At 40.6% G+C, this 24,871-nt stretch overlaps 1 protein-coding gene and 1 long non-coding RNA gene across 3 annotated transcripts; one reads left to right on the top strand and one right to left on the bottom strand.

The window, feature by feature from the left end:
• Nucleotides 1-2,348: 2,348 nt before the first annotated feature.
• On the top strand, nt 2,349-18,947 carry jak3 (Janus kinase 3 (a protein tyrosine kinase, leukocyte)). 2 transcript variants are annotated; one of them, XM_010871436.4, is made up of 24 exons: nt 2,349-2,491; nt 3,987-4,193; nt 4,507-4,624; nt 5,706-5,823; nt 6,111-6,256; nt 6,352-6,664; nt 7,152-7,274; nt 7,407-7,564; nt 7,651-7,762; nt 7,842-8,022; nt 9,794-9,918; nt 10,092-10,223; nt 11,077-11,164; nt 11,532-11,656; nt 12,301-12,439; nt 12,558-12,709; nt 14,600-14,750; nt 15,088-15,221; nt 15,581-15,770; nt 16,231-16,355; nt 16,451-16,623; nt 17,205-17,322; nt 17,790-17,903; nt 17,989-18,947. In XM_010871436.4, exons 2-24 carry the CDS (start codon nt 4,001-4,003, stop codon nt 18,106-18,108), a joined length of 3,348 nt encoding a protein of 1,115 aa, XP_010869738.2. In that variant the 5' UTR covers nt 2,349-2,491; nt 3,987-4,000; the 3' UTR covers nt 18,109-18,947. The 2 variants fall into 2 exon arrangements, with proteins under 2 accessions (XP_010869738.2, XP_010869737.2); XM_010871435.3 differs by lacking the exon at nt 2,349-2,491 and adding an exon at nt 2,869-2,944.
• On the bottom strand, nt 9,925-15,081 carry LOC105011430. The gene is made up of 3 exons (XR_828080.3): nt 14,966-15,081; nt 10,707-10,763; nt 9,925-10,216 (listed from the first exon to the last, which is right to left on the bottom strand). It is a non-coding gene; the product is annotated as an uncharacterized LOC105011430 (long non-coding RNA).
• Nucleotides 18,948-24,871: the final 5,924 nt, after the last annotated feature.

Raw genomic sequence — 24,871 nt, 5'->3', positions numbered from 1 at the left:
TCCTTCACCATGGCAACCCTGGCTCCCTACAGGCTATGGTATTAATCATGTTCAGGCCTCAAACAAAAATAAAAATGTACAATAAATAAAATAAAACTGTTTTGAATTTTATAAAGTCTTTATAAAAGGCCACCAATACCCAGATTTAAATGAAAAGATTGGTTTTTTTGTCTCATCCAGTTTATTGTCATCTAGTGGACTTGTTCCCACTCTTACGTTTTGACTACTGTGATCCATGTTTTCTGCCATCAAGTGAACTATGTAGCCTTTTATGCTTTGACCAAGGCCATGTACAGTGTGCAGACACACATCAGTTTTCTAACTTTGGTTGGACAAACTGAACAGGCCATAAAATAAAGGAAATTTAAACACTTTATTTTCGATTGATATCAAAAGTATTTGGGATTTTTTATAATTTTTTTTATTGAATTGTACATTAAAATATACTAATGTACATTGAATGTACATAGAAAGTCATCAGAGCATTTGAAATGTTCATGTGATCAATATAATCATTGATCAGTGTTGCTGGTTGAGGAGCCTTATGGCCTGGGGGAAAAACTGTTTGTGAGTCTGGAAGTCTGTGCCCTGATGCTCCGGTAGCATCTACCAGACGGCAGGAATGTGAACAGACTACAGCCTGTGTGGCTGGTCTTTTACGATGTTCCGTGCTTTCCTTAGGCATTGTGTGTGGTAGATGAGAGATGGCAACCGATGACGCACTCCGCAGACTTCACTACCCTCTGGAGGGCCTTGCGGTCAACAGCAGAGCAGCTGCCGTGCCAGGCAGTAATGCAGCCTGAGAGGATGCTCTCAGTGGTGCACCTGTAAAGGTTAGTGAGCGTTTTGGCAGACACACCAAACGTACTGAGTGTCCTCAGGAAGTATAGCCATCTTTGATGAGCGGCCATTTCAGCTCCATCGATGTCTATGGGGGCGTGATCCCCCCTTCCTGAAGTCCACGATCATCTCCTTAGTCTTGCAGATGGTTAGAGAGAGGTTGTTGTCCTGGCAACCTGTAGCCAAGTCACTTACCTCCTCTCTGTATTCGGTCTCATCGTTGTTGGAGACGAGACCCAGGATGGTGGTGTCGTCCACAAACTTAAGGATGACGTTGGAGCTGTGTTTGACCACATAGTCATGAACAAGGAGTACAGTATAATATTGCTGGCCTACACAATTGGCCCCACCGCCAGCCACCAATCATCTGGCACGTATTACGAAAAGCAGCTAGTTACAGTGGCACCAGCAACAGGTCAGGAAAAGTGTCAAATAAAACACCCTTCAGATATGTAGGCGACAACAACAACATCGCACATTCCACGTTCATTCTCAGACAAAATGCAAAACCTGACCAAAAAGACAAACCATCTGGGAGTCAGACAGGGAGCTCTTCTTCGTTGTGGAGTGAGCAGTGAGATAACGAGCGGACTGGCTGGTGGGATGTGCATTGGAGGACACTGGCTGAATCATTCACTCTTCTGAATCTCTAGGATTTGTTGTGACGAGGCAAAGCCACGATGAAGAATGACTCTCTTCCACGTGGCCCTCCATTTGCACATTCATGCCATTCAGTTAACGCTTCTCAGTTTTCTCCTTTTAGGTCACGGTGTTCATTTCATGCTGTTCTGTTCAGTTCGTGGTGTTCAGTCCATGCTGTCCGGTTCATGCATTTCAGTTCATGCATTTCAGTCCACGCTGTTCAGTCCATGCTGTTCAGTTCATGGTGGTCAGTTCTTGCTATTCAGTTCTTCTTGCTATTAATTTCACAGTTCAAATTGCACAAAAGTTCCATCAGAGGAACAGTCATGCCACCTTAACCAGGCAGGCTTCAAGAAAGATGAAACTCACTGAAGTGAGTTTGCTCTACTCAGTGTCAGAGAGGCTTTTGACAAAGCCTACTTTCTCTGCTCTCATAAATCAATTTCTATCTGTTGCGTTCCACATAGTGAACCATCTGATCTCATATGGTAAGAATTCTCAAACTGTGCTGATTCCAAAGAACATGCATTTTGATCGTTGATTGAGCTGATGCTGGCTTTTCCGGGCAGTATTCACTATCCAGCATCAAATTATTTTGTTCTACAGTATATCATCCCAGCATCATATGCTATACAACTACAGCCAAGGAAATGCTCCTCTCTAGTGCCCCATTCGTCATCATTACATGTGACTTCCTAAGACATGCTATACGTGTTCACCTGCGTCTGATTCTTTTAAAATAGTCAACGGTTAAAACTAACAAAGTCTATCGACTTCAGGGGGCTTGAGGTGCTCTTGTACTCCACATGGAGTAAACACACAAACAGGAAGTTGAATTAGGAGGAACTTAGTCCTGAATGCGTACAGAGTGGAACTAAGTGCATAACATTGAACAAGGAAACGTAATACATTTGATTTTCTGTTTTCATTTAGCTATAAGGTTACATTTTTTTTGGTCTGACCTTCAGGAAATTACAAGTACCCACTGAAAAAGGAAACCACAGTACAGGTACAGAGAGTCTTGTTTTTGTCATGAACAAATCACATTTGAATTACCTTTCACTCATGTTTATATCCATTTAAACATTCTTAGTACTACAACATTCTCAGTACTGTAAAAAATACTATGTAAATGAAAAGAGTATCATATACTATTGAAAAATAGTTCAACAAAATTGTTATCAAAACACAATCATGTTTTAAATTCCCCACCAAAGAGGAAACTGCATTAAGATTATACATGTTACTGTTGTCTCTACTACCAAATACAACAGGCTATGTATAAAATTAAAAAAAAATGCACACAGGCTGAATACACTGAGTCGAGATCAAAAACGTTGTCAGGAAATGTCTAAAACAGGAAACCATTTTACTTTCCCCCTCCCACAACCATATAACATAGAAGCAAAACTTCACAAGAAACATTGACAAGAAGACACCTTGCTGTGCACAATGTTTTGAGGTAATGGTATACTATAGGCTATTTTGTCGATTTAGTGGTGATTATTGCACTTCAATTGACATCTTTGTCTTACTATTTTTGTCAAGCTGCTGTTTTGTGATTTGACAAGATAACACTGATTGAGTATTTCAAACTATGTGATTAAATACTTGACTCCAGTTCAAATGTTTTGATTTGAATATTAGGCTTGTACAAAAGAGTTGATCTCAATGTTTTATGTACTGTAAATTGTTTTTCATTATTGTACTGTAAATTGAATTGAATGTATTGTGTAGATTTCCGTGTATTGTGTGGAGTTGCATGTACTGTGTACATTTTAATGGGTGAGTCCCTATAGCTTGGGACTAACCCATTACTATTAATAACGTCACTTTTTCTGGTTCATTGATTAGTCTCATGACTGTAGAATGAATCATACAATATGAGTTGTGATGTCATCTTCTTGTGAGATTTTAGGAGACCTATATATTTCCTGTATCCTCACTTCTTGCAGTTTCGATGTAAGATATACATTTGCACTGCCTCAGTGTTGGCTGTAACTTCGAAGGACACATGAATCTGCAATGAAAATGCAGTGAATTTAGTGATTCGATAAAAAAAGAGACCAAAACAATCTAATGTACAGTGACCTACTGAACTTTGAAAATGTAATTCAAACAATTACTATTAAGTAAAAGTAAAAATTCTTAGCCTTTAATTTAGGGTATTTCTATATACATACTGTACTAGTTTCACCATTTAGAAAAGACCACACTTTCTATGCATTCATATTTCTGCCACATGCTAATTGTTCAAATACAAATCTAAACTTAGAGCCAAAACAATAACATGTTCTTCACTGTCCCAGTACTTGTGGAGGGAGCTATATTTTCCTGATTGATGTTGAAGTACTCACAAAGAAACATTAATTAATAATTTTTAACAATAACTTATTGAGGAGTCTGTTGTAAAACGTTATGGTAAGTTATCTAAACCAAATACATTGAAGTTTTATATTTTCATTGGTATGTAGAAATGAATTACACCCCAATGTTTTTCTCAGGAGTGTTCTTAATCATGGATCTCACAGAGGAGGAGACAGTTCCTCTAGTGGATCGGGAGAGAGGAGGCAGCCAGAGGTCTGGATCAGGCTCTGGATTACAGGTTTATCTGTATTTCCTCCCTGCCACAAAAACAGCAACAACTATCAACATAACTTCTGGACAAATCTCTGCTGAAAAGGTCTGTGTCCTGGCAGCTGAAAAATGTGGTAAGATATTTATTTTATATGGTTGTACCTGTTTTTAATTGAACAGTGTTACCACACTTTAACATTGAGTAATATTTGTATTAGAGGGGTGAAACTATATCCTTCTGCTGCTAACCAAACAGGTTTTGTATAGATTGCCTCTCTATAGAAGGGGTTTTGGAATTCTTCTTACCTATGTATTTATTTCTTTGTGATTACCCATTATCCTCCTTCAGAACCCTTTCTATATCAAAGCCCCAAATGTATTTAAACAGTCACATTTGCATAGTTGTTAGTTGTTGGATTTCCCATAATGCCATGCATCTCTCTGCAGGTATCCTTCCCATATACCACAGCCTGTTTGCCTTGGCAATCAGTGATCTCTCCTACTTTTACCCCCCAACACACGTTTTCAACACTGAAGAAAGCATTAGCGTTCATTACAGAGTCAGGTAGGAAAAATATTAATTGCATTTTCGACTTCCTGGTTGAGTGAGCAGTGTGATACAAGTCAGCTTGGAGTTGCTGCAATGAGGCCTTAATCAACAATTGGATATGAAAAAAATCAAGGAGAAAAGGTTTAAATTTTCATTTAATATAAAGAAGAATTGTTAGAAGAACATGAAAATGCAATGTAATCAATCAATCAATCACATTTATTTATAAAGCCCTTTTTACAACAGCAGTTGTCACAAAGTGCTTTACCGAGACACCCGGCCTTAAACCCCAAGGAGCAAACAACAGTAGGGTTGAATTTCAGTAGCTAGGAAAAACTCCCTGAGAAGGCCGAATTTTAGGAAGAAACCTAGAGAGGACCCAGGCTCAGAGTGGTGACCAGTCCTCTTCTGGCTGTGCCGGGTGAGATATTAAGAGTCCAATTGGAATAATTAATACATTTCTCTGGGCTAAATCCAGAGTCTATTTGATTCTAGACTAGGTCAAAAGTAAGACCAGGTGGACAAGGACAGGGACAGCAACGGACCCCCCAAACCAGGTACTCCGCAGGTGTGGACCAAGACCTCATCTCCTCCTAAAATGTAAAACTGGAGGAGACTGAGAAAAGTTAGAAAATGCATTCCTCATATCCCCCAGCACAATCATATAGCAGCGTAACACCTTGGAACTGAGACGGGGGGGTCCGGCGACACTGTGGCCCTATCCGTGGGAGGCCCCCGGACAGGGCCCAACAGGCAGGAAATCAATCCACCCACATTGCCAGGCATCAACCAAAAGGACACCCACCAATGTAATCACTTTAGATCTGTATTTGTTATCATATAACTGATGCAAAAGAACATCGTGTTCTCTTATTCATCACACGCTGATTTTTAAAAGAGGTCTGGAAACATTAAACATGTATGCAAATCTTTTAATACTTGCTGGGGAAATCTGACTACAGTGAACCTTTAGCCTTTATGTTGCAATTTATTTGGTCTTTGTCCTGTTTGTACTGGACCACAATGTTTTCTTATACAAATTCTATAAGTTGAAAGTGTGAACTGAATACTTTTCATTCCTCATTTTCTCACAAAGGTTTTTCTTTGCTAATTGGTTTGGACAAGGATCGAAAACATCATACCGCTACTGTCTGACAAGAGACAGAGTCAATGCAGTGCTTGACTTCTGTGTCATTGATTATCTCTTTGCCCAGGTATAAAGAAAACACTTCCAACCTTCAACAATAAAACTAAACACATTTCTAATATTTAGAAATGCAGTATATATATATATGTATTTTAATCATATATAATCATACATCTATACATGTCGTTTTAATCATATATAGACTAAAATCGTAAAAAAAAAGATGAAAACATAAAGCAATAAGATAACATGGAATTACAGAATTTACTCTAACGGCATTATCCCCCTGTGCAGTAAACATGCATGTTCATGTTGCAGTCTTCTCTGTAAAGTCTTAATCTTTGCAACATGTAGTCCCGCAGTGACTTTGTGGCTGGCCAGGGGGGGGTCTCACCTCCACTGAGTGCCCAGGAGGAGTGTCTTGGCTTGGCAGTGCTAGACCTTTGGCGACTGGCCAAGGAACGCAACCAGAGTGTAAGGGAGGTCAGCAAGACTTTCAGGTATGCACGCAATGAAGTGCACATGAAAACAATTCAATTTCCTCATATACATTTTTCCTTATTTGGCTGTAAACATCAGATCGATGACATTTCAGCTACAAGTCATGCCTTCCCAAGACACATCGGCAGGACATCCAGCAGATGAGTCGGCTGGCACGTTACAGAATCCGCAACACTCTGAAGCGGTTCCTGAAGAAGCTGGGCCACTGTTCAGTTGGGGAACACCGCCTGAAGATCAGGTACCTGATAGAGCTGGCTGGGGTGGATCCTTCCCATGGTACTGAGACCTTTCTGTTGAACCAACCGGGGTCCCAGCTGCCGCAGAAGGAAGCGACAGCCAGCCTTCTGCGGGTCTCTGGGGAAAGTGGCATACAGATCAGTGGATGTCTCCGCCCTGAAGAAGTCCAGGTGAGGAAAAGAACACCTCCTTAACTTTCTCCTTAACATTAAGGTTATAGTTTCAAAATCTATTGATATAATGACGAAGAAAGACAGGAATTGGTTTGCTTGCTTATAAATAGCATCAATGTGTGTATTTAAAATGACAGTAATCAGGCACATTTCAACTTATTACATAAAAATACTGTTTGCAAGTACTCTAGGCTATGGTGTGGTGGACTCTTCTGCCTTTTTGTTTGGGGTTTTGTCAAAACTGGCTATAATGTGAATGTCATCAGGTCTAAATATTTGTCATGGCAACCCTGTGATAATATTATAACAGATCGCGGTAAGTTATGTGAGCATTTATGACATGTTATAATGCTATTCATTTAAAGAGTCACTATATATTCCCTGTACTATTAACTACTTAATTGTACAGGTAAAGGGTACATAAGAACTGTGGGGCGTATTTACATCGGCTGACCGTGAAAACCGTAATAATGTTTTGTGTCAGGAATGGCAGACGTTCTGTGACTTCCCAGAAATTGTCGACATCAGCGTCAAGAGGGCTTCCAGTGAACGGGTCGCTCAAGACAGCAGGGTGGTCTCCATCACCCTGCAGGATGACCGATGCCTGGTTGGTTGCTCAATACGTCTGTAGTTAACGCTTGTTTGACAACAACTGATAATGGCTAATTGCAAGTGGGAAACTTGCCCAATAAGTGTGCATGCCCAATAAAATAGCATGCATGCTACCCTTTCTTCACAGGAGGCAGAGTTTCATACAGTGCAAGAAGCCCTGTCATTTGTTTCACTTGTGGATGGCTACTTCAGACTGACTACTGACTCAACTCACTATTTCTGTCAAGATGTTGCCCCTCCCAGCTTGCTTGAAGACATTGAAAGCCACTGCCATGGACCAATCACGTAGGTGGTCTCAGACTTCTACCAAACACATAAAGATACATTTGACGTGTGGTTGAACTCCACTGTACTGTATATTTTTTCCGCAGCTCCGAGTTTGCAGTGCACAAGCTTAAAAAATGTGGTGCCAAAAGAGGCAGGTTCCTGCTGAGACGCAGCCCCAAAGAATATGACAAGTTCTTTCTCACCGTTTGCGTTCAGGTAAAATGCAAACAATTGCCAACTGAAGTCAATTCTCAATTTGCTTTCATCTGAATCTATTTTTATTTGATACTTTAAGACTCCTCTTGGAATGGATTACAAAGATTGTGTAATTACGAAAAATGAACAATTCAATCTTCTGGGGGTCCATAAGTCCTTTCTCAGCTTGCGTGAGCTTACTGATTTCTACCAACAAAGCAAGCTGGTTCTAGCTGAGGTTCCTGTCAAGCTGGAAAGATGCTGTCCACCTCGACCAAAAGGTACAGGCAAATGTTTATATCACAGGATTCATAATAGCTATTTTTGTATTATATACACTGAACAAAATTATAAAAGCAACACTTTTATCATGAGCTGAACTCAAAGATCTCAACTTTCTTTATGTACACAAAATACCTATTTCTCTCAAATATTGTTCACAAATCAGTCTAAATCTGTGTTAGTGAGCATAATCCATCCACCTGACAGGTGTGGCATATCAAGATGCTGATTAGACAGCATGATTATTGCACAGGTGTGCCTTAGGCTGGCCACAATAAAAGGCCACTCTAAAATTGTATTGTATTGGGGGGGTCCGGGGGGGTACAAAAACCAGTCAGTATCTGGTGTGACCACCATTTGCCTCACGCAGTGCAACACATCTCCTTCGCATAGAGTAGATCAGGTTGTTGATTGTGGCTTGTGGAATGTTGGTCCATTCCTCTTCAATGACTGTGCGAAGTGGCTGTATATTGGCAGGACCTGGAACACACTGTCGTATATGCCGATCCAGAGCATCCCAAACATGCCAAATGGGTGACATGTCTGGTGAGTATGCTGGCCATGCAAGAACTGGGATGTTTTCAGCTTCCAGGAAGCTTGTGTACAGATCCTTGCAACATGGGGCCATGCATTATCATGCTGCAACATGAGGTGATGGTTATGGATGAATGGCACAACAATGGGGCTCAGGATCTCATCAGGGTTTCTCTGTGCATTCAAAATGCCATCAATAAAATGCACCTGTGTTAGTTTTCCATAACACACGCCTGCCCATACCATAACCCCACCACCACCATGGGCCACTCAATCTACAACGTTGACATTAGCAAACCGCTCACCCACATATCTGCCCCTCTGCCCAGTAAAGTGAAAACCGTGATTCACCCGTGAAGAGAACACTTCTCCAAAGTGCCAAATGCCATCGAATGTGAGCATCTGCCCACTCAAGTCGGTTACGACGATGAACTGCAGTCAGGTTGAGACCCCGATGAGGACGATGAGCATGCAGATGAGCTTCCCTGAGACGGTTTCTGACAGTTTGTGAAGAAATTCTTTGGTTATGCAAACCGATTGTTGCAGCAGCTGTCCGGGTGGCTGGTCTCAGACAATCTTGGAGGTGAAGATGCTGGATGTGGAGGTCCTGGGCTGGTGTGGTGACCCGTGGTCTGCGGTTGCAAGGCCGTATGGATGTACTGCCAAATTCTCTGAAACGCCTTTGGAGACAGCTTATGGTAGAGAAATTAACATTAAATTCACAGGCAACAGCTCTGGTGGACATTCCTGCAGTCAGCATGCCAATTACATGCTCCCTCTAAACTTGCAACATCTGTAGCATTGTGCTGTGTGATGGAACTGCACATTTTAGAGTGGCCTTTTATTGTGGCCAGCCTAAGGCACACCTGTGCAATAATCATGCTGTCTAATCAGCATCTATATATGCCACACCTGTGAGGTGGATGGATTATCTCGGCAAAGAAGAAGTGCTCACTAACACAGATTTAGACTGATTTGTGAACAATATTTGAGAGAAATAGGCCTTTTGTGTACATAGAGAAAGTCTTAGATCTTTGAGTTCAGCTCATGATAAATGGGGGCAAAAACAAGTGTTGTGTTTATAATTTTGTTCAGTGTAAAAAAGTACATTATTTAGTAAAGGGCTTCCCAGCTATTCATGTACTATATTGTACATCTCAATTCAGGACACCTATCAATAATACACAGGCATTCTAGTCGTTGTTTATTACAAGATCCTTGCCTTTCATGCTGCAGAACTCTCAAACACAGTCATCATGCGTAGCACCAAGTTAACAGAGACACAGGGTTCCCCAACACTGCCCAGGACCAAACCCAGTCACATCCAGTTCCACATGATCAAGTATGAAGATCTTCAATGGGTACGTTCTTAGCAGTCTCCCCCTCATGTGGCTTGAAAGCAGCGAGCGTTTAAAGAAACGTGTTGACATGCAGTACAAAAATCTGGGTTAATAACAAAACAGACTAAATGAATGAATAGCATCGTCACTCTACTCTGTGTGTCATTCACATCTCCATCCTCTCCACGCATCAGTGTGAAAGCTTGGGACAGGGGTCCTTCACGCGCATCTTCAGAGGCCGCAAGGTTGACATTCACGATGGAGAGAGCCATGTGACCGATGTTCTGCTTAAGGAGCTGGATGCAAACCATAAAACCTGCTGGGAAGTAGGTGCACACTTTCACTGCATGGCTCGGAAACATTTACATGAAAAATGGGAAGACGGCGCATCTCTGTAAAATAATTGATTTATAGTGTATGATCTAATGACTGCTGTATAATGAGAGATTAACAGGGTGGAACTACAAATGGGATGTATGATATAACACGGAACAACACAAACACGACTGAACAAAATAGAAAACCTTGATATGATGCAACTCAGTTGCATCTTATTGCAGATTTAAGGGGAAATTTAGCAACTTACTCATGTCACCATTTTAGTTATGGAGCTTTTTTATGAAGGTTTCTCATGTGGCCCAATTTTAAAATCTGGAGTCACATACAATATCTCAGAAACCACAAGTTTGTTTATAAAGAAAGTTTCGTGTATCATAGCAGCATTTTCCCATGAAGCTGTAACATTTTGAAAGTGAAACTGATGGTCTAGATTGTGGCACTGCCACAAATGTTTGAAAATGCTTACTTACAAGATCATACCCCTGATGCTTTTTCACTTAGTCATGACATTTGGTGCACAGGTTCCCCTGTACAAACAGAACAAATGTGCCTTAAGAACCCATGAGCTCAGCCATTTTATATTTCATGAAAAACCTTCAAACGATATTCTGTCGTGCACTGAAAGATCAATCAACTTGAGATGTGATATGCAACTCTGAACTGGTTGATGTGTAAAGGTCACTCATCAAAGCTTTTTTCAGATTAGTAATTTACAAAAATGACGCACTATTCAATAATCATTCTGGTTCATATATGCAGAAATCTGTAAACATAGTTGAGAAAGCTAATTTACACCTGTGCTAAGTGCATGTTCTCTTGTTTTTCTTTTCTCTGCCCAAGTCGTTCTTTGAAGCTGCCAGCTTGATGAGCCAAATTTCTCACAAGCACCTTCTTTTGGTCTATGGATTAAGTGTTCACATTTCCAAAAGTGAGTGACCATAACCCTTCAATATCATAACTTCCTTCTCCTCAAAATGACTTCACTTTAAAGGAAATAAGTAAAGAAATCCCAGGCACCATTTAACTGAAGTTTTAATTATGTTAACTTATGTAGTGAGGGGGAATGCTACAGTCTGAGCTAAGGTGACTGTAGTACATGTATTGTAACTCATTGTATCAATGACCAATTACAACAGTTTAATTTGTAGTTACAAATGTTACCGAGCATGCCAAAACAGTTTCATTTCATCGTCTGTGGGGGATTTTGAGACTTGCTGAGTCAATTTCCTGTCAAAGAGCAGCTGCCATGGTAACCCTTCTAATCTTGCTATTGTCGTCATCTCTAAACCTTGCAGACATCATGGTGCAGGAGTTTGTCAAGTGTGGGGCCCTCGATCTATACCTCAAGAGGGAAGGGTCTGTGTCAGTCAGCTGGAAACTTGAAGTGGCCAAACAACTGGCTTGTGCCCTCAATTTCCTGGTGAGATGAATGCATGTGGGAGTTTAATATACTCAAACACGGCTTGGAGGCAGATCTGCCATGAAGACAGAAATGATTGATTCAGTGGAGAGGATAGAACTTGTATTCCAATCGCGCAACAATCCTCTAAGAGGATAGCTGACCAGAGTCAGTGCTTGTAAATGTTTTTGGGGGTGTTTTACAATTTAGCAATTTTGCAGACACACTTAAACAGAGCAACTTAAATATGCCATTAGAGTTTATTAAGCCATCAAGTTAACCCTAATTGTTTTAAATGTAATCTTCACTTGAGTGACTTCAGGGTTAAGACCTATATCTATTGAGTCAACCAATCAGATTAATTTAATGGAATGATATTTCCCAACTCTGAGAACCCGGTTGTTGGTTTTTCTTTCTCTTCTGTTGATAATAACTAATTGGAAATGTTTTTTAATGTTTTCTAAGAAGACACTTTCAGTCAGATAATTGTGTACTCAGTTTATCTACTGAAGTTTCATTATCTGGCATCAGATGTTGTGGGCCTAGTGTTAACCTTACTGCTTCTATTTGTTGAACTGCTACATCCAAATGTTTGAGCACATATGGTCATTGACATTATTTTTTTTTTTTTAAGTTGTTAATCTCTCTCTTCCCTCATCAAATAGGAAGAGAAAAACATTATTCATGGCAATATTTGCGCCAAAAATCTCCTCCTGGCTAGGGAGGGGGACATATCCAAAAGAACCTCTCCTTTCATCAAGCTGAGTGACCCTGGCATCAACGTGGCAATCCTGGGCCGAGATGGTAAGCCGTCATACATTATAAGGCAGAGGTGGTAAATTGTCATACCACGTGCACATTATAATACCTCAATCCTTCAGTGGACCTGTTCTCTATGAACTATTCCTGCGTGTTCCTACAGTGGTGCTGGACAGGATTCCATGGGTAGCTCCTGAGGTGCTGGAGACTCCAGAGAGGCTTGAGCTGGAGTGTGATAAGTGGAGTTTTGGTGCCACACTGTGGGAGATATTCAATGGAGGACAGGCACCTCTGCAGGGTTTCGACTTAGAGAGGGTAAACCCTATTTCCTAGCTAACAGAACAATCTGCAGTATCTAATTCTGCCATTTCCTACAGATGGCGCCACACGACTATTCGTTGAACCTACGGTGAGGAGAACAAGTATTTGATACACAGTCGATTTTGCAGGTTTTCCCACTTACAAAGCATGTAGAAGTCTGTAATTGTAAAAATTACAAAAATCCAGAAAATCACATTGTATGATTTTTAAGTAATTAATTTGCATTTTATTGCATGACATAAGTATTTGATGCATCAGAAAAGCAGAACTTAATATTTGGTACAGAAATCTTTGTTTGCAATTACAGAGATCATACGTTTCCTATAGTTCTTGACCAGGTTTGCACACACTGCAGCAGGGATTTTGGCCCACTCTCCAATACAGACCTTCTCCAGATCCTTCAGGTTTCGGGGCTGTCGCTGGGCAATACAGACTTTCAGCTCCCTCCAAAGATTTTCTATTGGGTTCAGGTCTGGAGACTGTCTAGGCTACTCCAGGACCTTGAGATGCTTCTTACGAAGCCACTCCTTAGTTGCACTGGCTGTGTTTTTCGAGTCGTTGTCATGCTGGAAGACCCAGCCACAACCCATCTTCAATGCTCTTACTGAGGGACGGAGGTTGTTGGCCAAGATCTCGCAATATCTGGCCCCATCCATCCTCCCCTCAATACGGTGCAGTCGTCCTGCCCCTTTGCAGAAAAGCATCCCCAAAGAATGATGTTTCCACCTCCATGCTTCACTGTTGGGATGGTGTTCTTGGGGTTGTACTCATCCTTCTTCCTCCAAACACGGTGAGTGGAGTTTAGACCAAAAAGCTATTTTTTTGTCTCATCAGACCACATTACCTTCTCCAATTCCTCCTCTGGATCATCCATATGGTCATTGGAAAACTTCAGATGGGCCTGGACATATGCTGGCTTGAGCAGCGGGACCTTGCGGTCGCTGCAGGATTTTAATCCATGACGTAGTAGTGTGTTACTAATGGTTTTCTTTGAGACTGTGGTCCCAGCTCTCTTCAGGTCATTGACCAGGTCCTGCCGTGTAGTTCTGGGCTGACCCCTCACCTTCCTCATGATCATTGATGCCCCATGAGGTGAGATCTGGCATGGAGCCCCAGACCGAGGGAGATTGACCGTCATCTTGAACTTCTTCCATTTTCTAATAATTGCGCCAACTCTATTGCCTTCTCACCAAGCTGCTTGCCTATTGTCCTGTAGCCGATCCCAGCCTTGTGCAGGTCTACAATTTTATCCCTGATGTCCTTACACAGCTCTCTGGTCTTGGCCATTGTGAAGAGGTTGGAGTCTGTTTGATTGAGTGTGTGGACAGTTGTCTTTTATACATGTAACGAGTTCAAACAGGTGTAGTTAATACAGGTAATGAGTGGAGAACAGGAGGGCTTCTTAAAGAAAAACTAACATGTCTGTGAGAGCTGGTATTCTTACTGGTTGGTAGGTGATCAAATACTTATGTCATGCAATAAAATGTAAATTAATTATTTAAAAATCATACAATGTGATTTTCTGGATTTTAGATTCTGTCTCTCACAGTTGAAGTGTACCTATGATAAAAATTACAGACCTCTACATGCTTTGTAAGTTGTAAAACCTGCAAAATCGGCAGTGTATCAAATACTTGTTCTCCCCACTGTATATCCAATGCAAAATTAAAACACTTGTAAAAACTTAAAAAACAATGTCAAACCAACATGAAACTGCCAACCGTTCATTTTCTTTGGCTTTGTCAACATCCCTGACTATTGAAGTCACTTTAATCCAGTTTTGATTAATTATTAAGCAGTCAAATTCCACTGAAATGCCCTACAGTGTCAAATTACTTTGGGATTAACCTGACAACATGAATTAAATCTGTGTCTCTTTAACAGAAGCTGGAGTTTTACGAGAACTACAAGCAGTTGCCCTCCTCTGAGTGGACAGAGCTGGCTGAGCTCATCAGCCAATGTATGAACTACCAGCCTGCATTCCGGCCATCTTGTCGAAGCATTATCCGCCAACTAAACAGCCTGATAACTTCAGGTATCGTTCATTAATAACCCCCACACCATGTAACGAAAGCACACCATGCCAGTTTTCCAGATGGGAATTTCGTTAGTAAAACACTGCTTTGTACTTTAGGGTCTGTTTATTTCATTCACCTATTTGCTTTACCTTCACTCCCGACTGAGATACAACTGGGTGTGTGCAAATGTGTTGTTTGCACCTGTGAGTTGAAACAACATACTGCTGCTTACCTTTAGATTGCACATTTTATTCCTTTAACTTTGAGGATAACCTTGATTAAATCTTGCCTCGTGTGAATTACAAAGAGCATCAGGGACTTAAGCATCTGAGTGCCTCTCTTTCTGTGCCATAGACTATGTGATACTTCACGCTGCAGAGCCTATCCCTGGCAGGGACAGCTCCTGGAGAGAATTAAGCCCTTCCCACCAGCTGGACCAATTAATGTATGAGGAGAGACACCTGCGCTACATCTCCCCGCTGGGAAAGGTAACCTTTCACCTGTGCAGACTGAATGTGGCTAAATTCCCTTGTCTTTTTCCATTGTCAGTGGAGACACTGTAAACAAGCATTGTCATTTTCATATGCTACCAGTGCTTGTAGCCATAGCTGTAAGAAAAGGAGCAGGGAATTACAGTTCCCAGTCTCACAGGCACAACGTGACTGTAATCCAATCCTACCGCAGTCACAGTGTTTTCAGCACAAAACATTTTAGACACCCTGTGCCAAGGGTCAAATCAATGAAAACTTTTTCTCAAGATTTGGAGTCAATTACTTTCAATTATCACATGGAATTTTGAAGCACCACTCCAATTTACAACTTGAGCCAAAGTTCTGTCTGTGTTTAGGGGAACTTTGGCAGTGTTGAGCTGTGCCGATATGATCCTCTGGGGGACAACACAGGCGAACTGATTGCTGTGAAGAAGCTACAGCCCAACAAGCAGTCAAACCTCAAGGAATTTCAGAAGGAGATCAACACCATTCGCTCACTGCATTGTGACTACATTGTCAAATACAGGGGCGTCTGCTACAGCATGGGTAAGAACTTGCATTTCATTCAGAAATCAAAATGCCAGTAACAGTGTAGGTGGACTGTAGGGCCGTCTGTACTGACCAAGGTGGTTTGTTTCAGCAGCACCTCACAGGTAACATGGCAGATGTGCCCATTCTATCATCGAGGATTCCCTAGAAAACAAATGTATTATGTTTGTTTGGTCTTTTTGATATCCTTTCAGGCAATTTGAATGGGCCATGAAACAGTTGTTAATAGACCAAAACACCAAGTCTTTGCCATCTTAGTCAAATCCTAATATGCCAGAAATACCAGTACTTGATAGTTACATTATGAACTTAAATTGTCTGCCAGTTATTTATACATGCTCAGTGCCCTGAATAGAAAATGAAAATGTCAGATAAAGTGCTGTAGTTGAATGTTGAATCTTCCGCCTGTGTAAATAACTGTTTTCAAGGAAGGAATGTTTATCCACATTTGGCGTAGGTCGCCTCAGCATGAGCTTGGTGATGGAGTACTTGCCCTATGGTAGTCTGATTGGATACTTGGAGAAAAACCGTCTGCATGTCAACTACAGGCGAATGTTGCTCTTTGCTTCTCAGATCTGTAAAGTATGAGGCCAGTTCACATCACCGAATTCCTATCAATTCCATTCTGGACAGTTTTTCTCCATTCATATCTCATCCATGTCCTTTTACACTCAAAGGGCTTGGAGTACTTGCAGAGCATGCGTTATGTGCATCGAGATCTGGCGGCAAGGAACATACTGGTGGCGAGTGACACGCTGGTCAAAATCGCAGATTTCGGCCTGACAAAGATAATTCCCTTTGACAAGGAGTACTACAGAGTGGCACATCCTGGAGAAAGCCCTATTTTCTGGTAATGGCCATTGCATTCAGAGTTGATTTTCCACTTGTGTGAAAGTTAAATTATATGCTTTTCCTGTAACCTTTTCACACCACGTATCCTTATTGAGCTCTATTGCAACGACACGTCCATTGGTGTTGCTGGAGGAAAGTAAATGTGCATTATAGTTTGAAGAAGCTATTAGGGCCTGTATAAAATACTCTGATGGATAGTCCCCCTATATGGATTTATTTAGTAGCATGAACTTGTTCTCTTGACCTGCTTTCTTCTTAGGTAAGGGATGCCAATTTGTCAAGCAGTACCATCAGAGGAATTTCAATGTGGACAGAAAAGATTGTGACGTGTTCTGCTCTTGGTTTTACAAGAAAATAGTAAAAATAGTAATTTTTGTATAGCCCATGTTTTGTGTATCTAAGTAAAAATGTGTCAGTAACACTCTTGGAAACAAATATTCCATCCAGATCATTGACTGGATTAACTGGGCGAAAAAATTACCTAGCCAATGTTTTGGCAATGGACATTAAAGTGTTACTGAGACCGTATGTATCTTTGCAAATGAGCTCCAACGCAAGTTGACTTTTAATCACATCTAGGTATGCCCCAGAATCCATCACAGAGTCCAAGTTCTCCCACAAGTCAGATGTCTGGAGCTTTGGTGTTGTCCTTCATGAGCTTTTCTCGTATTGTGAACACAACAGCAACCCAAAGAGGGTAAGTAGCTAAAGCCAAACTCTAGTACCTTTCTATTTAAGACTGAGTTCTGTCAAGTCCAGACATAGGCATTATTTAAAGCTCATATTAAATAGATCATAGTAAATTGTATGGACAATTTCAAATTCATCGCTATGGTTAAAGAAAACAGGAAATGACCTCCTTTTCCTGTATCTTGCAGAGCTGTCTTGATTCCCTGTTGTCCCTTGGGTAGTTTAAGACATAAAACCGTTAGTTGGCACTTACGCATTAAGTTTCTCATGCCCATAATCTCTCAATATGTTTAACGATAGTCGCTGTTGTTTTTGATTTGAAGTTACATTTGGTTGTGGTATGGTATGGTAATTGTAATGTAAAAGTGCAATTAATCAAGGTTTGACTGCTTGTTAGGCTTGATTAAATAAAAGTTCAATGAAAATGTGAAAATCCCACAACTTTATACTGACATATTTTCTTCCATCCATCAGCTGTACATGCAGGAGATTGGCAGTGACATGCAGGCTCCTTCCATTTCAATGCATCTCATTGATATCCTGAAGAACAACTGGAGGTTGCCTGCACCGCCACACTGTCCCACCAAGGTTATTCTGTTTCCACAGCCACCTGCCTGGTTCAATCAAATACCATTTGCCTGCTGTAACATTCACACATTGCTTTCTTTGACAGGTTTACGATATGATGATGAGGTGCTGGGAATACGACACTGACAAACGGCCAACCTTTTCCTCGCTGGGAGATCAGATTGAAACCTGTATTCAGGATGAGAGAGAAGGTTCAAAAGGATGAAAAAACCTGAGGCAGAACTTACTGGACAACAGGCCGAACCTACTGGAAAACAGGTTGAAACTATTGGAAAACAGGACCGGACAAAAACATTATAGCCAACCTATTTGAGTCTATACTGTGCGCAGACCTCTTTTCCAAAATAATAATTTTTCTCTGCAGAAAAAGGTCCTACATTTAAAATACACATTAAATATAGAATATATATTTTTGTAGAAAGCTAAATTATTGACCAGAAGGAAGCTAGGTTTATAGACAGCATGAGTCAGGCCCCTGGCCTAGTGATATTTTTGCCTGCGACATCAGAATCTGTGTCAGCCATTGGCTCTTCAAATGATTAAGACGTTGGTTCGTTCCAATCCCACCTGTGACACAAGTAGTTACTGTAAAAGTAGTTCATACACCAACAAAAATCTTCATGGGGACACAAAGCCAGAAAATAATAATTTTGTATCTGAGTCAGAGACCGTACAAACACAGGCAGTTGGCTTAGAGTTACAATCATAGTTTTGTTTCTCCCTGCATGATCATTCTCTATGCTTATTGCCCCCGAACTCCTGATCAGTTATTTCTGGTCAGGTCAGGATGGGTCACTCTGTTCTGCTTAGTGTCACCTCCCAACTAAAAAAAGAATTTGCCTGTGAGATGCCTCGCTTTGAGGCACCCCCACAGTGGGACAGGTGCCTGGACCGTTAGATCAGCAACATGACAGGTCAAAATTTGTTTGGGGCAGCCTGGGTTGGTACTGCTCTTTCAGTAAAAATGTTGTCCTTTGTCTTTCCACACTTCCCTGTTAAATAAAGCATAACAATGCCTGAAATATATTTAAAAAAAACTGTGAAGCAGACTCAGATGTTACCATTCTTTACTGTCTCTATCTGTGTTTTGTCAGAGACTATTTTGACAAACAGGGAGCAGCATTGTCCTACCTGACTGTAATCCACAAATACCTATCATATATTCTGGTCTAAAATGCTTGGACATGATAACAGCAGAGCCAGTGCAGGTCGAATCAACAGGTTAATGTATGATTTGGATAATGTACTTTTACCTACACAGGTTCCATTACTTGGAAAAAGTAACACTTTTTATAGTCCCCCTATTTCAGGGCACCAAAATTACTTGAGATAGTTGTCTTGACTAGGGGTGTCACGATATACCGGTAGCAAGCGTGCCGCACAAGCCCTGAAAAGTGAAGCCAAAACGTCTCGATCGCCCCCTGGTGAGTGGTCCCAGTATAGGTCATAAACCCCGCCCTCCCCATGTTATTCAATGGGACGCGAGACCAACTAAACAATTAAATTACCCTCAAATATCTTTTTTCCGAAGCTGGTTTCTTTCATTTACTGTAGTTTGTATCACGCTAATGTAAATTCAAGAGTTTGTTTTTAAAATAAGTTGGTTTTTAGTTAGTTATTTAATGCTCTAAAAACGGTGGTGTGACGTCGTGATTCACAGCTGTGATTGACAGCTATCTGAGCCGAGGAGCCACTGAATCTTCGGAGGACTGAGGAGATTGGAACTTTACATTTAATCTCTAAATTTCTATAATTGATATAATTTCACACGGACATAATGGGTTGTTCTGCAGTACATTGTGCTAACCGATCTGGCATTTCCAATCGATCTTTGAATTTTTTTCGGTAAGTTAAATTTATAAGCTATTTAATTAGTAAATAAATGTAATGGGCTAGCTAACGTTAGCTAAAAGACAACAAGCCTCATTAATAGCCATGTTAATAGCTAGCAGGGGATCGTTAGCTAGAAGTTACCAATTATTTTTGTATTAGGCCTATTCTAAATTAAGGTTGAACATGATGTAAGTTGGGCTATAACATATCGTCTAGGTTTAACAAGCAGACGCAAGTCCAAGATGTCAGCGCCGTATCGGGACACTGGCGGCTTCAGTTTTCACCAATGGAAAAGAGCGAAAGGGCGTCGTCCATTTTTTTTACAGTCTATGACCGGTAGTGACGATAACCGTGATATTAAAAAAATTAAATATTGATATCATGTTAATAAAACACATACAGTGGGGAGAACAAGTATTTGATACACTGCCGATTTTGCAGGTTTTCCCACTTACAAAGCATGTAGAAGTCTGTCATTTTTATCATAGGTACACTTCAACTGTGAGTGACGGAGTCTAAAACAAAAATCCAGAAAATCACATTGAATTCATTTGCATTTAATTGCATGGCATACGTATTTGATCACCTACCAACCATTAAGAATTCCGGCTCTCACAGACTTGTTAGTTTTTCTTTAAGAAACCCTCCTGAGGTTTTCTACCTCATCATTAATTGCACCGACCAGGTGTCCCAGGTCTAAGTAGCCCACTGATTAGCGGATTGCAATGAAAAAAGTTGAACTGGCTTTGAGGGCCAGAATTGAATAACCCTGTACGACCCTATAAACAGCAATTTGCTGAGTGCAGGTGACTTAATGGAACTTCCAGTTGAGGTCTCAATTGTTTGCAATTGGAGTGGTGCTATCTGGGACGAAACTGCTTTCAAACATGCGTGGAACACATTCAAACCCACACATGGTAGGTAGGATCCATCGAAAAATATACACTTAGAGCCTTTGTTGATCAGAAACCTGTTTCTGCAGAGTCTGCATAACTTTGACATGGGTTTGAGGCTATGTAATAATTTGCAGCTCTCGGAGGCTCTCACTTCATCTGTGTTTTCCCGTAGTATCTGGTCACCGGTGTGGGTGCCACAAGGCCACACATTTCCTCAAATTGGACATTCAATCGTCCCTCTTGCTCACCTACACACGTCCTCATTTGAATTCCATGCTGTCAATGTGACCCTTCCATTCATGCTTTACAGTAAAAATGATTATATAGACCTAGCCAATTAAAATGTCACTGTGCTACTGCTCACAGAATATCTTCCCTCTATAGACATTCTGCCTGATTTTTTTTTTTTTTCTTTTGATATTTTGGACTTTATTTGTGCTGATCAGTGGCAGAGATGTCTAATTAAGTCCATTAGGATTTTATGCAATGTGGAAAGTTCAAGAGTGGTCAATACTTTTGAGAGCATTGTTAATATATATCCTCAGAATAAATAATGAAAGGTAACTACTTATATATTTATATTATATAATAATCGTTTTTTATTGATTTATTGAAGTCAACTGTCTTTCATTTCATTAGGAGACTCCATTGTATATGTGGATGTTTACCTTGGATGTTTACCTGAGCAGTAACGAATATTTTTCAAGACATGATACATACAATCTTTATGTTTCTACAAACTTTGTTACTGAAATGCTGTAAATAATAAAACTGGAAGTGATTTGCATAAAGAGTAGATGTTTATGTTGCCTGGCTATTTACAGAAAGTTGTTCAATACTGCATGTCAACATAAGGTTGATATTTTAAGAAATGAGTGTTGTTGTCTATATATTGATTTTCAACAGTTTGTAAAATATCTATGAACGGTTTACTGATAATCAGCCAGGAGGACGTCGACCTGTTCAAATCTGTCACATCAACATGCTAAAGGAGTGGGTGGCTCAGGTTAAGACAGGGAGCTGGGTGAAAGGGAGCTGTGGGACGCCCCATCAAGAAGGTTGCCTTTGGAGAAACAGTCATGGCTCACCAGATGAAAGATCTGGACCACCTGGTGTCACAGAACCAACATGCCTTTTCCACCTGATCCGGGCAGACCCCGTTGCTCTGTCACCTCATACCCACTGAACCCAGAAAAAGAGTCCTTCTGAAGCCATGTAAGGGCGATGGCATGTACGCCAGGAGATGGCATGTAAAGAAAATAAATCTGAAGATGAGTGTTGTGGAGCTCTCCACGAGGGACGTTATGGTCGCAAAGCCTGATGGGCCCATGCGCTTCTGCAATGGCTTCCGAGGCCCTGAATGCCATTTCCTGGTATGAAAGCCTACCCGGCGAGTAGACAAGCTCATTAAACGGCTTGGAAGAGCCCATTACATCTCAAACCCTAGACTTCACCAAAAGCTATTGGCAGGTGCCTCCCCTTCAGACTACATGGAGCTGCAGCCACACTCCGAAGGCGGACACTCTGTGGCACTCTGTGCAACTGTTTCATTCCCAGGTTGCTGACAGTGCAATGTTCTCGTCACATGATATCTTGGGTTTAAACTTTAGTGTCCAATGTTTAGTCTTCATATTAAAGAATGCGGATTTAACAATGTGTATTGTTTTAGTAGCCCCACCCGTCGTGCAAGGATACTGCATTGTTTCTATGGGCTCTAATCCCTTGTCAGATTCCTTTCGTTTTCAAAACTTGTTACAGTTGGGTGGGTGCTTTCTGCATTATTACATTTATCAAATAAAGCGTATCTTGCTGGTATGCAGACTCACCTATTTCCTGAATGTTTATCCATTTCCAATGTTGTGGACTGTGTGTCTGTTAGTTTTTTTATCGATGGGGGGATGTATGTAGGGTAGAAAGTAGGGCTCCACAACTTCCCAAATACCAATTTAACCCCTGCTGGTAACACTTTATACATGGCATTGTAAATTCATATGAAATAATATTGTGTTAATCAATTACTAAATTCAATTATTAAATTCTTTCACTCTATATGGAGAGTCCAACATCATATTTGTAGACGTTATCCGATCATAAACTGCTTGTACACAGATAAATATGTATTCATACCTGGGTGGAGATTTAACACATCAATGGGTCCGCGGGACTCCTGGTAGTCAACATGAGGGGCCAACAACAATGTTTCTCATAACATTTCAAAAATAATCATTATAAATGATACATTATTATAGAAATCTTTTATGATTCTTTTGTTGATTTCCTCTATATTAAATACAAAAGATAAAGTAAAGATACAAACTATAAAAACAGTCATATCTGCCCTTGATCAACATCTTTAGTACAGTTGCTGAGCTGCAGCAGTATGGGAAGATTGATGGGCCTCACGGAAGTAGATTTGCTTACTGTCAATGACAGCAGCAGCATGGCAGCGTCAGGTGACAAAGACAGAGCTCCCCCCACCCCCTTGTGAGTTGCATATGCGTAATATACTTCTGGGGTTGCATAATATGATTCTGTCTGATATACAGACTGAATGACTGAGTGACTGACTTACCGACTGACTGAGTGAGTGACTGACAGACTGACTGACTGACTACCCATTGTTAAACAGCGTGGTTAGAGACACAGCCTGCTACACAGGAGACCAGGTATCGACTCTGGCCTGGGACCAACCAAATTAGGATTAGTTGAGGATAAACTAAAACTTCATTGGCTACAAGATTCAGCAGCTACATATAGTAAGCTGCTATAAGTGATGATTATGTTGTGATGATGAACTGCAACCAACATGTCTAAAATCATAAATCGCTTGAAGTTCTGGACTTGAACGTTGTGAAACATGCTGCTCTCTCACACAGGAAGAGTAGTTTAGAGTGAGGGCAACGAAACATATTTTTCTCTCCCAAATAATTTGCATGATAGAACTAATTTGTTAACTATGCGATAATAAGTTAACTATGCGAAAAACTAACAACAAAGATATTTTATGTTGATTGACCTATGTATAAGTTGTATTGAAATTTTAAATGTGTTAAATGTAAATTTTTAATAAACAAAGATTCTGATTACCAAAGGAACAGAGTATTAGCCAGATCTTACCACAAAGCTAGCAATGGCCCATAATTAGCTGCTCTTCAAAACCTCTCACTTGTTCACCACAATCACTTCTTGGGTGGCCAAGCCAAACTAAACATGCCTAGTTTATCTTTCTTGTTCATAATAGTAAAGGAGAACTATTATGAAAAATATAAAGGATTTATAATGATTATGAATCGCCTAACATGTATATACAGATGCATTACAAATCAGTATTGTTATGTGACTCAAAATATTAACTGTACCAGAATTAGTTTATGCTCATCAGAGAATTTGAGAACATTAACTGTAAAATAACAAATGAAAGTATATCACTATGTGATTCCAGAACTCTCATATTGACATAGTTTTCAACTAGAATATATACTACAACAGAATAATAGAATTCCTGAAATTCAGTTATGGCTTTTGGTTTTGGTGTGCCACCCCATGATTTTCTGTGGCCTCATCTGGCCACACCTATGAAACATTTCTGGGGGCGCCACTGGACAAAGATAGGATGGACAGTTAGGGTCCAGGTCTCACAGAAGCTAGCAGCAATGCCTGGAAACTGCAGGTACAAATTTCTGTAGAAACAAAATGCAATATGCATGCCACACTTGTCAGTTGGATGGATTTTCTTAGTAAAGGAGAAATATCACTAACATGGATGTGAACAGATTTGTGGGGAACATTTGAGAGAAATATGCTTTTTGTACTTGTTGATGTCTCGGTTCAGAGGCAGGACACGAGGCATAGAGCTGAGGCACATCCTTTCAATGTCCCTTATTCCAAAGAACACAAACAGAAAACCAACAAAAGGCGCGTATGACCTGGAACTGAAGTGTAGCAACACAAACAGTAAACGCCAATCAATGACAGACAACTAAAGGACACACAGGGCAACTTAAATAGGATCCCCAATCAGAGACAATAGGGAGCAGCTGCTTCTGATTGGGGATGATTAAACAGCAATGAACACGGACAGGTAGTCAGGTAGTGATGGCCGTTCGAAGCTTCATTGGCGTTATTTTAGCAGCATAATGATATGCTGACAGCACTTAGATTTTCTTTTTCACAATAAAAGCCATCATTGAAATTTATATGGCAATATAGTTAACAATCTAGTCTGTGAAAAAGAACAGA

Source organism: Esox lucius, chromosome 8 (genome assembly GCF_011004845.1).
Source record: "Esox lucius isolate fEsoLuc1 chromosome 8, fEsoLuc1.pri, whole genome shotgun sequence".
Taxonomy (NCBI): Eukaryota; Metazoa; Chordata; class Actinopteri; order Esociformes; family Esocidae; genus Esox; species Esox lucius.
The sequence above is the reverse complement of the archived record's forward strand: the minus strand, read 5'-3'. Positions and strand labels throughout refer to the sequence as shown.

Excerpts from the sequence above, each read along its gene's own strand:
- jak3 (XM_010871436.4), top strand. The coding sequence starts at position 4,001 with ATGGATCTCACAGAGGAGGAGACAGTTCCTCTAGTGGATCGGGAGAGA. Across the intron at positions 4,194-4,506 it reads CCTGGCAGCTGAAAAATGTG|GTATCCTTCCCATATACCAC; the intron begins GTAAGATATTTA and ends ATCTCTCTGCAG. Across the intron at positions 10,224-11,076 it reads ACCATAAAACCTGCTGGGAA|TCGTTCTTTGAAGCTGCCAG; the intron begins GTAGGTGCACAC and ends TCTCTGCCCAAG.